Here is a 15133-nt window from a genome sequence, read left to right on the forward strand (position 1 = left end):
TCCGGAAAATGTTTTCCTTCATACCAAACACACCCTAAATTTTTGGTAGTGTTATTGAAACAACACCATTGTTTGCCATATTTGATTTGAAAATCTTCTCATTTTCATGATGTTATAGAATTACAAGTTTGAAAACAAAAAAATAAAAATAAAAATAAAAAGAAGGGCTAGCCCACCCCAGCCCTCGGCCCTTCTAGGATTGGGTTGGGCTGAGCATTTTTAGGCCCTACCAAATGAAGGGCCAGTCCGCCCTAACCTTTCAAATTCCTTGGCCTGCGAGGCTTGGATCGGGTGGGGCTAGACCGACTCTTTTTGACAGCTCTACTTATAAACAAGCAGTATCCAAAATAAATAAAATGCAACAATCCCTCGGGATGGGGTGGGGGCGTCAAAACGACGAAACTAAAAAATCACCCCAGGGGATCGTTCTGGATTATTTTTTTGGGTGGTTGTGTGTGTGGGGGGGGGGGGGGAAGTATAAATAACGTAACTGCAAGTTACAGAAATAGACCAAGTCCATTTCTAAAAAATGAAAAGATAATAACTCCTTAATTTTGTAAATTAATATATAGTTATTATTTACAAACAAATAAGTAAGTAAACAAATTAAGGGTAAATATGTAATTTTATTATTTTAATTCATGTATAACTAATACCCTCATAATTTATTCCATCTTCTATCCCGCATAAAATTATACATAAATTTCTTCATAAGTTATGTAAGTATTAGCTATGTAGCATTACAAAAAAACAATCAAACATCATATAAAATCAATACATGTATAACTTTTATACAACATTGGAGACACACCAACCAAACATTGTATAAAATTTATACATGAATAATTTTAATTGTATTTACAAACCAAACATGATACAAAATTAATAATAACTTTATTATTCATGTATTAACTTTGCCCTTATCTAGTAACCGAACCCCTAGATCTTCTAGACATGTATACGAAAAAAATTTATACTTTATATGCATAATTGATTTAAATTTTCTAAAAAATAATCTGATGGTTCCTCTTTTCTTCGCATTTTTTTCATTTTTCTTCTTATTTCCTCCTTAATACTGTAATATTTTGTAGCTTATCCTTTCTCTCTTTTTCCTTGTTTCTTTGGTTTTCTTCAAAAATAAAAATAAATTGTTCGTTCTTTAAAGTGAAGTCATAACTTATGGAGAGCTGAAAATAGAAGTGATGATGTCTCAAAGTAGTGGCGTAGCCGTAGCCAGGAATTTTATGAAGGGTGTCCAAACTTTGAATAGTAAGTTTTTTTTCTCAAAAAAATGATGATTTAAATTACCAAAACAAATAATCAAGCTAAGTAATATTTAATTAAATATAAGAATATTTTTATATCACATTGAAAGCATAATTTAAATATAATAATACTTCATTGATGAGAAAACTCTTTTAACGGTTGAGTAGCTGGCAAAAGCAAAACAAATTTCACTAAGCGAAATATAAGTGAATTCAATTTTAATTGAAAAAAAATCCTTATTGGAGGAGAGATTCAAAATTGGGTCACTCAAGACAAGATTGACATTATATACCACCAAGCTACTGAATATTTATGTTAAAGTTAGGCATGCTTATTTATTTTTTAACTTCAAGAAGGCAAAATAATTACAGAAAAATGAAAACACTCATGCGGGGAATCAAACTAGGGCAACGAGTGGGATTGTGACAGCTTTAGCCAACTCCACTACGAGTTACTTTATTATTTTAGGGTGTCCAAAATACAATATATATACCAATATAAGTCAAAACTTTACGTGTATATATAGTATAATTTTTTGACGAATGGTGTTCAATTGGACACCTGGGACAACGTGGCTCCTACCCTGCTCAAAGGTTATTTAGGTGTAACCTAAAAAAGAGGAAAAACAAAGGGCTGTATTTTGAGAGCAATATTAGCTGGATTTTTGTTAATTTTTCATAGTATACCAATCCTTGACAGCAGTGACGGTAGGATTTTGTTAATTTTTGATAGTGAGATTACAGCAGTGACGATAGGATCGAAGATCTGAGATAAAGATGTAGGAGGAGAAATTGAGAAGATTAATAAGGGATATCAGGTCAAGAAGATTCAGTGAGGAGAGTAATACACGTGTCTTCATAAATATACTATACGTTTCTGAAAGGACAGATTTATATATCCCCGTACAACTTATTCTACTTTGGGTACAACTGATAGATGCTATGTTCGTCCTAGCCTTGTTGGCTTATAATATAGGGTAATATATATATTTCTTATTTTTAAAATCAAGTGATATTATAAATATCATAATTTACATGAACAGGTTAAATACAAATAATTATTAAAAGAATTGATTAACATAAAATTTTAGAGTACTTACAATTTTCATAATTATACTATGAAATTGAAATATAAAAAGTAAATCACTTACCTATGAAGACAAAACAAATTTTAATATGAAACGAAGGACTTTGTTTGAGCCATCGTACTTCTCCCTCGTGTTGCTCTCCACTAATTGGAAGAGGCTCCTCTCCGGTACACTAATTTCTCCAGTTGGTCCAGTGCATATTTAATTTAATGATATCTGTCAATTTTAAAATTTAATAATTTATATTTATTTAAATAAAACAATCTTTAAACCATGGTTAAATAATATGAACTCTAGTTAGCAGTTCTCTCTCTTCAATCTTTTCTTCTCTTTTGCAGGAAACAACCTTCCTCTCTTTAGAGGATTTCTTCATTAAGGAAATTCAATTGTGCAAATTAAACTACGAAATTCATTTTTTGGTTCTTTTCTCACCATTATCAATCGAAATTACTCTTTACCCTCCTAAAACACTTTAATAACAGCAGATAACAAGATCCAAAATATGCATTTGGGTTATGAAATTATACAAATCCATGTAAGAAGAGTGAATTGAATTCGTTCGATGGTTGTTTAGACGGAAATGATGTTCTAAAGAAGCTTGTTATCTTCTTCGAATTGGCAAAATTATTTTCAATTTCGGTTTCACCATAATTGTAAGGGCGTGAAAAACGGCAAAATTGAGTAGAAAATAAAAATGGTGTTTGCTTTTTGCTGCAAAATTCGTTCGATGATTGTTTAGACAACGAATTATGATGATGTCTAAACAACCTTCGAACGAATTCAATTCACTCTTCTTACTTGGATTTGTATAATTTCATAACCCAAATGCATATTTTGAATCTTGTTATCTGCTTTTACTAAAGTGTTTTAGAAAGGTAAAAAGTAATCTCCGATTGATAATGGTGAGAAAAGAATAAAAAAAAATGAATTTCGTAGTTTAATTTGCACAATTGAATTTCCTTAATGAAGAAATCCTCTAAAGAGAGGAAGGTTGTTTCCTAAAAAAAAGAAGAAAAGATTGAAGATAGAGAACGGGGGAAAATGCATAAGTACCCTCAGCCTATGCCCAAAATCCCTGAGACACACCTAACCTTTACTAACGGTCTTATTACCCCCCCCCCCCCGAACTTATTTTATATATAGTTTTCTATCCCTTTTCGGCCTACGTGGCACTATCTTGTGGGCCCAGCGCGTGTTGATAATTTTTCAAGGATAGTGCCACATAAGCCGAAAAGGGGTAGAAAATTAATTAAAAAGTAAGTTTGGGGGGTAATAGGACCTTAGTAAAGGTTAGGTGTGTCTCAAAAAATTTGGACATAGGCTGGGGGGGTACTTATGCATTTTTCCGAGAGAATTGCTAACTAGAGTTCATATTATTTAACCATGATTTAAAGGCTGCTTTATTTAAATAAATATGGACTGTTAGATTTTAAAATTGACAGATGCCATTAAATTAAATATGCACTGAACCAACTGGAAAGATATATTAGTGTATTGAAGAGGAGCCTCTTCCCCACTAATTTCCTTACGAGATAAATGACTTTTTTAGTTGAGCTCAAGACGTAAATTCAAATTGATTCTTGAAAATAGCTTCATCTAGTTACCTCTACCTTTAGTTGAGCTCCTGCCTCATCTTGAAAATAGTCTCTTCTTTTGTTGAGCTCCCACAAATTGATTTTTGAAAACAGCTCATCTAGTTACCTCCACCTCCCTTTCCCAAACTTTTATAGTATGATTTAACAACTTAATACCATTATAATCATTATAATTTTGAATATCATCTTTGTTCTTTGTACAATGAAATCATTGGTTAAACATCCTATTGTTATAAAAGGCAAGTTACATATTTAGTCTGTCGGTTAAAATAATTATATCCACTATTCAAATATATGAAAAAATTTACTCTATTTTGTATAAAAAATGTATGCTTCATAAATATCAATCAATCATAAATAATAGGAAGTTTCTCATATTTTTCTTACATCTTGTTAGGAAAATATTTGGGGCAATTCAATGGTGATATTTTTCTATTTTTATGCGTATGTTGACCAAGAAAAAGTTGAGGTAGTATTATTGTGTTATTTTCCCTTTGATTTTTCTAAAAGTATGTAGTGTTAAATTGGAATTAAGACGTGTTCTTAAATAAGCCTATATTAACCAAATAAGGAAATATAGACAAGAAATTTGTTTCCTTTCATTGTCGTATTGATTGGTTCGATCTATATTATATGCACCCCTCTAATGCTCTCTTCAAGAAAACATACATGCACTTGTAGTATACAATAAACTATATCAAGAGTTGTATCAATGGATTGAGGGAGAATTTCGGTGTAATTGATAAAGTTGCTAATTAGGAGGTTAAAAGTTTAAGTTGTGAAAATAATTTTTTTATATAGATGCAGGATAAGATTGTATATAATAGATTCTTGTGATATGATTCTTTCAGAATTCTTTGTACATAGTGAGAGTTTTAATGCACTAGACTATTCTTTTAGTTATATCAATGAACTATATTTAACTTGTGTTTGAACATACGATTTCAAATCAACATTTGGATATATGATTTGGGATCATGATTTCAAATTTCATTTTCTTTAAAAAACATGATTTTGGATTTCAAGTCGTGATTATAATTTTTTGAAAATGTAAAACTTAATCGATAATTTCATCTTACCAAAACAATTACTAATTTTTAAATTTCAAATTTTAACTTCAAAGTGTACCGTAATAAACTAATAAATTTGTGTACATGCATCATATATCCTTTAATCTATTTAGTGTAAATATAAATAAGTTTTTTTTTCCCGTAACCCTTCTAATCTTTTTAGGAAAAAAGGTGCCTATTTTTCAAGCTAGGAGATTTCCATTTCTTTTCATATAGTAGTAAAAAATTCTTAGGAAAAAGCCAAACGGAGACTTGACTTAAAATGAGGACGGGGTAAAGCCAATAAATATCCGCCACGTACCCCCTCACACCCCACCCCCCAAACAAGAATTTCCTCTTTATTGCCGAAGATTGCATTTCTTCATCAGTCTCCTACACAGAACCAACTCTTCCTTCACCATTTTTGAACTCATCACTCTCAAACCCAGAAAAAGAAAAAAAAATAAAAAAAGTTTCTCTGAACCAAAAATCTCAGCAAAACTCTCAAACTTCATCATCAATTTCTCAAGTTTCATTCTCCAGAGTTAATTTGTTTGTTGATCAGAAAACGGCTACACTCCGCTATCTCTGTGAGTTTTTTTTTTTTTTTTCATCTAAAGGTGCCGATCAAGTTTTTAGTTGTGATTTCATCTTTGATTCTGTTTTCTCTCTGTTTTGAGATTTTGTTTTTCGCAACCAGAATTACTGATTTAATTTTTTTTTCGTTTTGTGTTTCTGTATTCCGATTATATGGCATCTGTTTTGATACATTTGATAACTTCCCCAAATTCCGTGATGAAGCCAGAATTTTCATTATATGAATCATGCTATTTACGTGATTCAACTGACTCTTCTAAAAAAAGCTACTAATCTCACTAGCAGTTGAATCATATCATTTAGGTGGAGGTCAAAGGGTTCAACCTTTAGTTAAATCATGTAAAATTGTTTAATTTTCCGTCGATAAAAGCCCCTCGGACTTTTTGCTAACTCCGCCCCGATTTAAATCCCTCATTTTCTCCGTTTTTTATTATTTCAATCTATTTTTGAAAATATTTTAACACAAAATTTCATTGATCAATTTGCACGGCATATTAATACAATTTTTTTGATGGACTGAATAAATAAATGAATGATTCAATAATCCATAATCAAATTAAATGCTAATTTTGCACATTCTAAATAGTTAGACCTTGAATGGGTCATCAGTTCCTGTTGTTGCATGATATTATATGAACACTGGGAATTTAACACACGTATCTAATAGATTCTATGTTCACCATTTTCTTACGGACTTTTTCTTTTTCGTTTTACTTATGATGTGCGTGTGACTCAGCGAGAATAAATTGGTGGTTTTCTAATAAATTAAGACTCGAGTCAAGTTGGCTAGGAAATGACGTGTTGTTTATGTGTAGTGATAAAAGTTTCTTTCGTTTTAATTTATTTGTCTTATTTTAATTTGTCATGTAGTTTAAGAAAATAGAAAAAAAACTTTTGAAATTTGTGATTTTTAATTTGACATGGTGTTTATATTATATATTTTCTAACATTGATAGTGTTATTTCTTTGTTGCATTGGGAAAAATAATACTCCCTCCGTTTCACAAAGAATGACCTCCTTTCCTTTTTAGTCAGTTTAAAAAAGAATGACCTCTTTCCTTTTTTGGTAACATTTTACTTTCTGCTTTCCATGTGGCATGTTTAAGACCACAAGATTAAGGGCAATTTTGTACATTTGACATAACTTTAATTTAGGACCACAAGATTCAAAAATCTTCTTTATTTACTTAAACTCCGTGCCAAGTCAAACCAGGTCATTCTTTGTGAAACGGAGGGAGTACATACATTAGCTTTTTGTGTTACTTTTGTTACATTTTTTCAACATCTCTTAGTGGGTGTCTGGATTAATTTTTTTAAAATGACTTATAAATTAAAAGTCATAAATTGGTAACAACTAACTTTTAACTTTTGATTTTTTGTTTTTGTTTCGTGCTTTCTCAACTTTACAAAAGTATTTAAAAGCACTTTTGAAGCGATACAAACACTTTCAAAACTTAAAAAAACTGTTTAAAAGCCAAAGTCATTAAAAATAAGTCAATTCAAACATCCATTTGGTTATATACTTTATTTGGTATTAAGATATGAATAACTAATACATATAAATTTATTGTATTAGTCATGCAAAGAGTTTTAGTGCATTCATTAACATGATTAAAAATATAGTTACCACTCAAAATGTTTTCAACATCCTTACAACTATTTTTGCATATAAATATTTTTTCTTAGAAATTATGCAATATATGTTATTTTTAATGAACCAAATCAAACATGGCATATGACTTAATATCTGCATAACTAATATTTTTATTACTAAGAGTCCGTTTGGATTGACTTAAAAAAAGTAGTTTTTAAGTCAAAAATAAAAAGTCAAACTGAAATGATTTTTAAGTTAAAAACTTAAAAGTAGGGGGAGACCTACTTTTAGTTTTTGACTTATTTTAAGTCATTCTTGACATTGCCAAACACTTCTCAACTTATCTCAAGTAATTTTTGACTTATTTTAAGTCATTCTTGACATTGCCAAACACTTCTCAACTTATCTCAAGTAATTTTTGACTTATTTTAAGTTATTTTTTATATTTGTCAAACACCTCCAGAAGATTTTTAAGTCGATCCAAACACCCTCTAATATTAATATTACTAATACACCTTATCCAACATTATTATTATGTACCCTACCAAATCATGTCTCACTCTTGGTTTCAAATTTGTCTTTTTAAATTTTCCTCCCTATTATGCAAAACTTGATCCCCAAGCAATTTTGGTACATTCCTATCAACTACAGCCAAGTGGGAATAGACTCCACAATAATGATGATTTCAATTCTTTGTTACAAAGTCTCGGTCAAATTTGCATGCGTTGACAAAACTAGTTGTCTTTGTTAATAGGGGCAACACATAGATAGCATGAATTATTTGCCAATCTTCCTATTTCGTCTTGTTTCACTAATTTTCTACATTAAATTAGTATTTCTAATAATTTAGTTATCATTTTATTGTATGACTTATAGTAAGATAAAGTTTTGAATAAGAATGATGATATTAGTAATAATTGGATAGTACTCTAGGATGTAACCTAAGGATTAATAAAGTGGATTAAAAATGTTGAGGTCTCAGATTTAAATATCCATTAGAGATTTTAAATTTAAATACATATTTTTCAAACTTTTTATAATATTAAGAAATGAAAAATATAGTAGGCTTAAGAATTGTTTTTCTTAGAATAGTAAATGTTGCAATTATGTTTCTCTGCCAGGAGGCTGCTGGGGCATGATATCCAGCAATACTCCCTTTTTTTACTGATTTTTTTTTTTTTTTACCCTCCCTAGGAGCTCCCACCCCTTTTGCTCCCTTGGTGACTCGAACTCCTTCCCGCGGCTGAAGAAGAGCCAGGGGATTGGTCCGAGATCGAAAGAGCCTTGGATCAACTCCCAGCCTTCAGGTTGGAAGTGAGGGGTGCTTACCATCCGAGCAACTCCCTCTCGTCTTTTTTTTATTGATTATATTGATCATTTGGTAATGAAAAAAATAATATTATTTTTTGTTTTTTGCTGGCTAAATATTATTTAAACATCAAATGTTGTTATAGGTGTATATATAATTTTTGTTATAGGTGTGTATAAGTGAACTTATAACCATCAAAAGATGTTGGAACAAAGATTTTGTTGTAGAAAAGGTTGAAAGTATTTGGTAGTTGGAATGATGGAATTCTGGTTTTGATATTTGGTAGGTGAGTGAAAAGTATTTTTAGGAGAAAAATATATATTAAAAATTAATAATCAAATTGAATAGTATTTTGATAAAAAAATAATTTTGAGTATTAGAAATGAATAATAATGTACAAGTGTTAGATGAAGATGAAATTAAATAGTTAAGATAATTCTCTCTGTTTTTATCTTCAACTTTTTTGCAGAGAAAAAGACTAGACATTGCTCTGTGATTGTGATACCATGGGTCGTTTTCCCTATCAATAATTTCACTCTTTTGTCTTTTCCTTTCTGTGTTTTCAATGAGTGAAATGTGTTTTTGATTCCATTGTTTTCTCCATCATTTTTTTGTTTGCTTTTGATGGGGTTCTTCATACGAAATTTTTTATAATTAGTGGCTTTATATGAAGAAATATATGAATCTTGGAATTTAACTCTGCTCTTTTTGTATGATACAATCTGTGCTTCGATTTTCTTGATGGCTTTTTGTTTCTCTTTTCTGTAAATAAATATAATATCTTGACAGGACACTATATCAGCAAGAATTAGTGTTCCTGCTATGCTAGTGAACCGTATGGGAGCTTTTTGTAAATCTTGGTAACATGATCCCAATATGTGAAAACAGGATATCGATTTGAAATTCTTAGTCGTGAGGGGGGTTGACCATTAGTCTTTGATAGTAATAGTTTTCTTGGCTTGGATTTGGTAATGTACAATATATGACTCTCGGAGTGACTATTTTCTAAACGCAGAAAAATGGAATTCTCTCAAGCAGATTACATGAATGATGACTCTGACGATAATTCTCCTTATATCTTCAAGGGATCTTCCTCAGCAACTACATCTCAGAGGCACGGTATTCACCCGGTACGTTCAAGTTCTTTATGAAACATTGATCTTTTTTTCCATAAAAAGAGCACATAGGTAGTACAACTTACCTGCAAAGAGTAAAGTAGCAACTATTTTCTATATTTATTGCTTGTTAAGGCCTTCTCTTTTTAACAATTGTGATGTATGCATTTCCTTTGTGACTTAAGTCAGCAGTTAAAATGGACATGTTTTGTTAGTTCTGAGTCATGTTTGGCAAAAATATTGAATAAAAGTTCGAAGCGTTCTTTTGATGATTAGTGGTGTAGCCTAGTTCTCATGTATTACCATCTTCTTCCCCATATTCTTTTCTTTTTGACGATGAATGCACTTGACTAACAACTCATGCAATATACAAGCTTCAATTAATTGAATGTCCCATTGTGTTTCATGATGAGCCAATCTTTAGTCCCTATTTCCTTTATAGCGTCTTCTTTTAGACGAAGAAACAAGGGAAAGAGTCAATGAGAGCAAAATCTCTTGATTTTGAGAAGTTACCTCTCTTGTACTGCAGCTTGCAGGATATGACTTTAAGACTGAGGCTTATCAGAAGGTAGATGAATTTCCTGCACACATCATAAGAGAAGGGGATAAGAAGATAAAAGATGTGGTGAAGGAGCATGTACTCCCTTTCCTTCCTGCTAAATCGCTTATGAAGTTTAAGGCTGTGTCCAAAGATTGGGATAAATGGATAGCTAGTCCCTTATTAACCCACCAACAAAGTTTCTCTTACCAGAGTTTTTCTGGCTACTTTTATCAAAATATGAGTAAATGGGATATGAATACTATGTTTTTATCTCTGGACCCTTCTACAATTGGAGTTCCCAGCCCAGCCCTTGATTTCTTGCCTGAAGTTGTCAAAATTCTAAGCTCTTGCAACGGGTTGCTCCTTTGTCAGGGGTTAGAGAAGTATTATGTTTGCAATCCTGCAACCAAAAACTGGAAAATTCTCCCCCCTCCTCGGTACTATCATGGGGATGAACCGGCAATTGTTCTTGCATTTGAACCTTCTCTGCGTAACATTGAGGCATATTATCATGTTATCTGTGCATTTCCTATGCTTGATCAGCCAATCATCGGATTTGAGATTTACTCTTCAGAATCAGATTCTTGGAGCTGCTCTTCTGCAGACTGTTCTGATCTAGAAAATCCGTGTCTTGTTGGTGGGGGTTTGTTTATGAAGGGGGTTGCTTACTATGAGACAAAATCAAACGAAGTATTGGCCTTTGATGTGAAAGAAGAGATCCCTGCAATTATATCTTTACCTGTTCAAGTTGGGAGGGATGGATCCTTAACACAGATGGACGGTGAGCTGAGCTACGTTACTGCTTCTAATGAATGTGAAAATGTCTTCTTAATAGATATCTACCAAGGCATGGAAATGAACCTGAAGCGCAGTGTTAGCATCAATCTTGGACCCAAGAGGAGTCTTACTTATGCGTGCAAGGTACTACCCTGTGTTAACAGTGATGCTGTGGCTATTCAGGTTCGCGAACACATATACTTGTATCACATCAGGGAGCAGAAAGTTGAGTCTATAGCAAGTCCAAACGCATTCGGTTCAGCCAAAAAGTTCCTGCCCTACATAAACAGCCTTGCTAATGCTACATTGAACTGAAGCCTTAATTCACTCTGTCCATGGGTGAAAATCACTTATTTTACAGCTCTTTTGAATCTCTGCTTACATTATGACTTGGATGATGTATAAAACTAAGTTGACATTCTCTTTTTTGTGAACAATGAATTTTGTCTAAGGACCTGTTTCATGTGGATAGTGACATTCTTATTATCTTTCGTCTCAACATGAATATTTATTTATTCATTTTTGTGGTTTATTTTTCAACTGTAGTTTTTGGTATATTCACCCACAGAAATCATAATGAGTGTTGTGCACAATGTATAGTGCAAGAAACAATTTTATTCAAACATGTTAGAGGTAAAAAAAAAAAAATCAATGCTAGAGAGAGAGGATCTCATTGTTTCACTTTTTTTGGTTGAATGAAAAAAACCACGAGTTTGTTCATTTATTAAGATTGAGAACCAATTATTAACAATCACAAACACGTTGAAAAATTTCATCTTCCTCAAAACTTTTATTCTAACACGATGATGACATTTGCTAGCTTGTCTCTCTTTCTAATATCTATTACCATTTCTCTGATCAGTAAAATACTTTTTAAAGATATTTTTATCCATCATAAATTCGGATTGGTTAGCTGATATCAGTTTGGGCAATACTAATTCCAATTTGTCAATAACTTTGGACATAATCTTATTAATGAAGTTACTCAAGCTTATTGGTCTCATATCAGGAAAAAAAGTAATAATATTATTTATTATTATTATTAAGAAGGATTAGATTAGTATGATTAAGCTTAAACCAAGTTGTCATACTTCATAGATGCTTACCGAAAAGTGCCAATTTGTGAAGCAGACTTTTGATGCAATGCAACCACTAGGAATACTCCAATGGAGAAATGACTTAGTAAATCCAATGAAAATTAACCACGTGACCCCATTCCACAAAAATATAAAGTTATATTATATTCTCGTTTATTTTTACTTGTATATTCTAAACTTTTCACGCTTTTAAGTGGTTAAAACACACCTAAACTATACCATTTTTTTGAGTTTCATACCCAAACTATTGAAAGTGTGAGAAACACACCTAAACTATTTCACTTTAGTTTGAAAAACACACCTCAAATAAAATATGATAGTGTGTGTATTACACTCTCTCAATTATTATTTTTTAAATGCCACATAGATTGCCACATGGAAACAAATTCCACCATGTCAAAAGATTAAAGTTTTACTTTCAACATGTAGAAACATCTTTCTCTGTTTCTCAGCTGGGTCTCTTTGGTGTGTGAAAATTTTGAGTAAATTTAGGGTTTTCACTATTAATTCACAAATTCATCATGGTTTGAAGGTTAGTTACTCATTTGTCAAAAAATGTTAGGGTTCTTATTTTTTGTCTCAAAATATTAATGATTTTGTATAATTTTTTAGGTTTTGATTCATACAATCTGAAAAGAGTTGAAAGGAGAAGAAATTGACTACATAAGGTACTCTTTCTTTACTCCTGAACTTAATTTTCGTACTGGTGGCGATTTTTAGCTACTGATTTCATGAACAATAGTTGGCTTATTGAACTTTGCATATTTCAATTGTTCTAAGGTAATGGGCACTAAGTACGTAAATTTGAGGTTTCACATCGGTGGTATACTTGTGAGTGTGGTAGGACCTGCTTATATTGGGGGGGAAAAGAATATGCCTTCAATGTTAATATAGACCATTTGTCTATTTCGGAAGTGAATGACTATTGCAGGGATTTTGGGGTTACCAATATAGAAGTTCGAAAGTGCCTTCGACGGAAGTCTTCAACTGCTCAAGTAGGCAATTTGGTAGAATTGGTTAAAGATAGGGATTTGTTGGTCTTAGCCAATTTGTTGGTTGCTGGGGGTACTATGGACATTTATATCTGCCATAAAGGGGAAGTTTTTATCAAAACATCACATGTGACCAATGAATCTTTTGAGACCACATGCAATGAAGTTGATAGACCTAACAAAGAATCTACCAACAAAGCTGGTGAAGGTCTCAATGCACCTTTAGGGAAAGAAATAACATTTATTGATGGTAGAGATCAAATTGTCGGGGTCCAACAATCAAATCTGATAGAAAATGGCAGCAGAAACACAAATGAAGTTGAAGATGAATTTAAGTTTTCTAGTGAAGATGAAGATTCAGAGGAAGATGAAGTAGAAACTATTGTGCATAGTGATGCTGAAAGTGATGAGAATGTTGACTTTTCTAGTGACGAGGATGGTTATGGGAGTGATATTCATGAAGAGCTGAGCATAGTTAAGAAGGATTTGAAAGCATATTTGAAGAAAAAAAAGAGCCAAGGAAAAAAAAATTGCTGAGTGTTTTATGGGAGAAGTTGGCATAGATCCTGATTTTGAAGACATTGATAAAACCCAAGAAAAATTTAACTGGTAAGCTAGTAGGTGATGAGCCTTTCTACGACAGTTCTGATGCCGATAGTTTTGAAAGTGAAAGTGAGGAGGAAATAGATGTTGAAAGATCTGATATTTTAGGGGAAAGAAAGAAGGACAAAAGGGTCTTATATGATCCAACATGGAAAAAGTTGTGTGGCAACTTAATATGGTATTTGAAAATGTGAAAAAATTCAGAGAAGCTTTGAGCAAGTATGCAATTGAGAGAGGTTGTCAACTGGATAAGATCCACAATGATCAAAGAAGGGTCAGAGTAAAATGCAAAGCTAATGGCTGTCCTTGGATACTTTATGCAAGCAAAGATTTCAAATCTTCTGATTTCATTATAAAAACCTACAATCCTAGACATAAGTGTTATATGACCAATACCAACACAATGTGCAACTCTAAGTTTTTGGCTAAGTACTATAAAAGTAGAGTTGTTTCTCAACCTTGCATAAAGGGATGGGAAATACAAGATTTGGTCAGGACAGACATGGGATTGTATGTTGGTAAGTTCGTGTGTTTGAAGGCCAGAAAAATGGTGTTGAAAAAGATAATGGGTGATCATGTTGCTGAGTTTAGTAGAATCTATGACTACGGAGATACGCTTCTTGAATCAAATCCAGGAAGCACTTGTGTGGTGAAAGTGACAAATTGTGATGATGGAAAAAAATTCTTTCATTCCTTTTATATTTGTTTTTCAACTTTGAAAAAAGGATTCATTGAGGGTTGTAGAAAGTGCATTGGGTTAGATGGTTTCTTTTGAAGGGAATATCTAAAGGCCAGCTACTTGTTGCTATTGCAAAGGATGGGAATAATCAGATGTTCCCAATAGCATGGGTTGTTGTTGGAACTGAAAGTAGAGAAACTTGGACTTGGTTTTTGAGAATCTTGAAATCTGATTTGGACATTAATGATGAAGGAGAATGATTGACTATCATAAGTGATATGCAAAAGGTACAATTTTTAGCCTCTAGTTTCAGCTTTTTTAGCCAATATTAGCTGCTATTTTCAGTTTTTTTAGCTACTGATTTTACAAGTTTTAGTTAATGTGTTTTAAGTAATTTTAACTACTAATTTAAGCTCTTTTTTAAGCTCTGTTTCATCTCTTATAATCCAATTTTAACTACTGATTTCATGATTTTTTAGCTGATGTGTTATAAGTAGTTTTTAACTATTGATTTCAGCATTTTGTAAGGACCTTTTGATAGTCCATAACAACATTCTGTCTTGTCCACAAAATTAGAAACTCTAGCGGTACTTTGTTATTCAACTTGTTTAGCTACTGTTTTTTTTTTTGTCTTACTTATTTTTCTATCCCTTTTTAGCTTTTAGTTGTTAAGTGATTTTAGTCTTAGTTGTGCGTATTCTTCACTTTTGATGCCACACTTCTATTGCATTAACAAAAAATACACTACTTTTGGCTAATTCAACATGCCCTCATTGACATTTTTGAAGAGTCCAAGCAACATATATTTTAGTTATTATTTTGAGTGATTTTAA

General features: G+C 32.0%; 2 protein-coding genes across 2 annotated transcripts; both read left to right on the forward strand.

The window, feature by feature from the left end:
• Nucleotides 1-5376: 5376 nt before the first annotated feature.
• Nucleotides 5377-11420, forward strand: LOC102586697 (F-box protein At5g49610-like). The gene is made up of 3 exons (XM_006346884.2): nt 5377-5587; nt 9512-9626; nt 10141-11420. Exons 2-3 carry the CDS (start codon nt 9516-9518, stop codon nt 11242-11244), a joined length of 1215 nt encoding a protein of 404 aa, XP_006346946.1. The 5' UTR covers nt 5377-5587; nt 9512-9515; the 3' UTR covers nt 11245-11420.
• A 2349-nt stretch (nt 11421-13769) lies between these two features.
• On the forward strand, nt 13770-14560 carry LOC107060571 (uncharacterized). The gene is made up of 2 exons (XM_015308586.1): nt 13770-14270; nt 14399-14560. The coding sequence occupies exons 1-2, from the start codon at nt 13770-13772 to the stop codon at nt 14558-14560; spliced, it is 663 nt and encodes a 220-aa protein (XP_015164072.1).
• Nucleotides 14561-15133: the final 573 nt, after the last annotated feature.

This window comes from Solanum tuberosum, unplaced genomic scaffold (assembly GCF_000226075.1).
Source record: "Solanum tuberosum cultivar DM 1-3 516 R44 unplaced genomic scaffold, SolTub_3.0 scf00085, whole genome shotgun sequence".
NCBI classification, from domain to species: domain Eukaryota; kingdom Viridiplantae; phylum Streptophyta; class Magnoliopsida; order Solanales; family Solanaceae; genus Solanum; species Solanum tuberosum.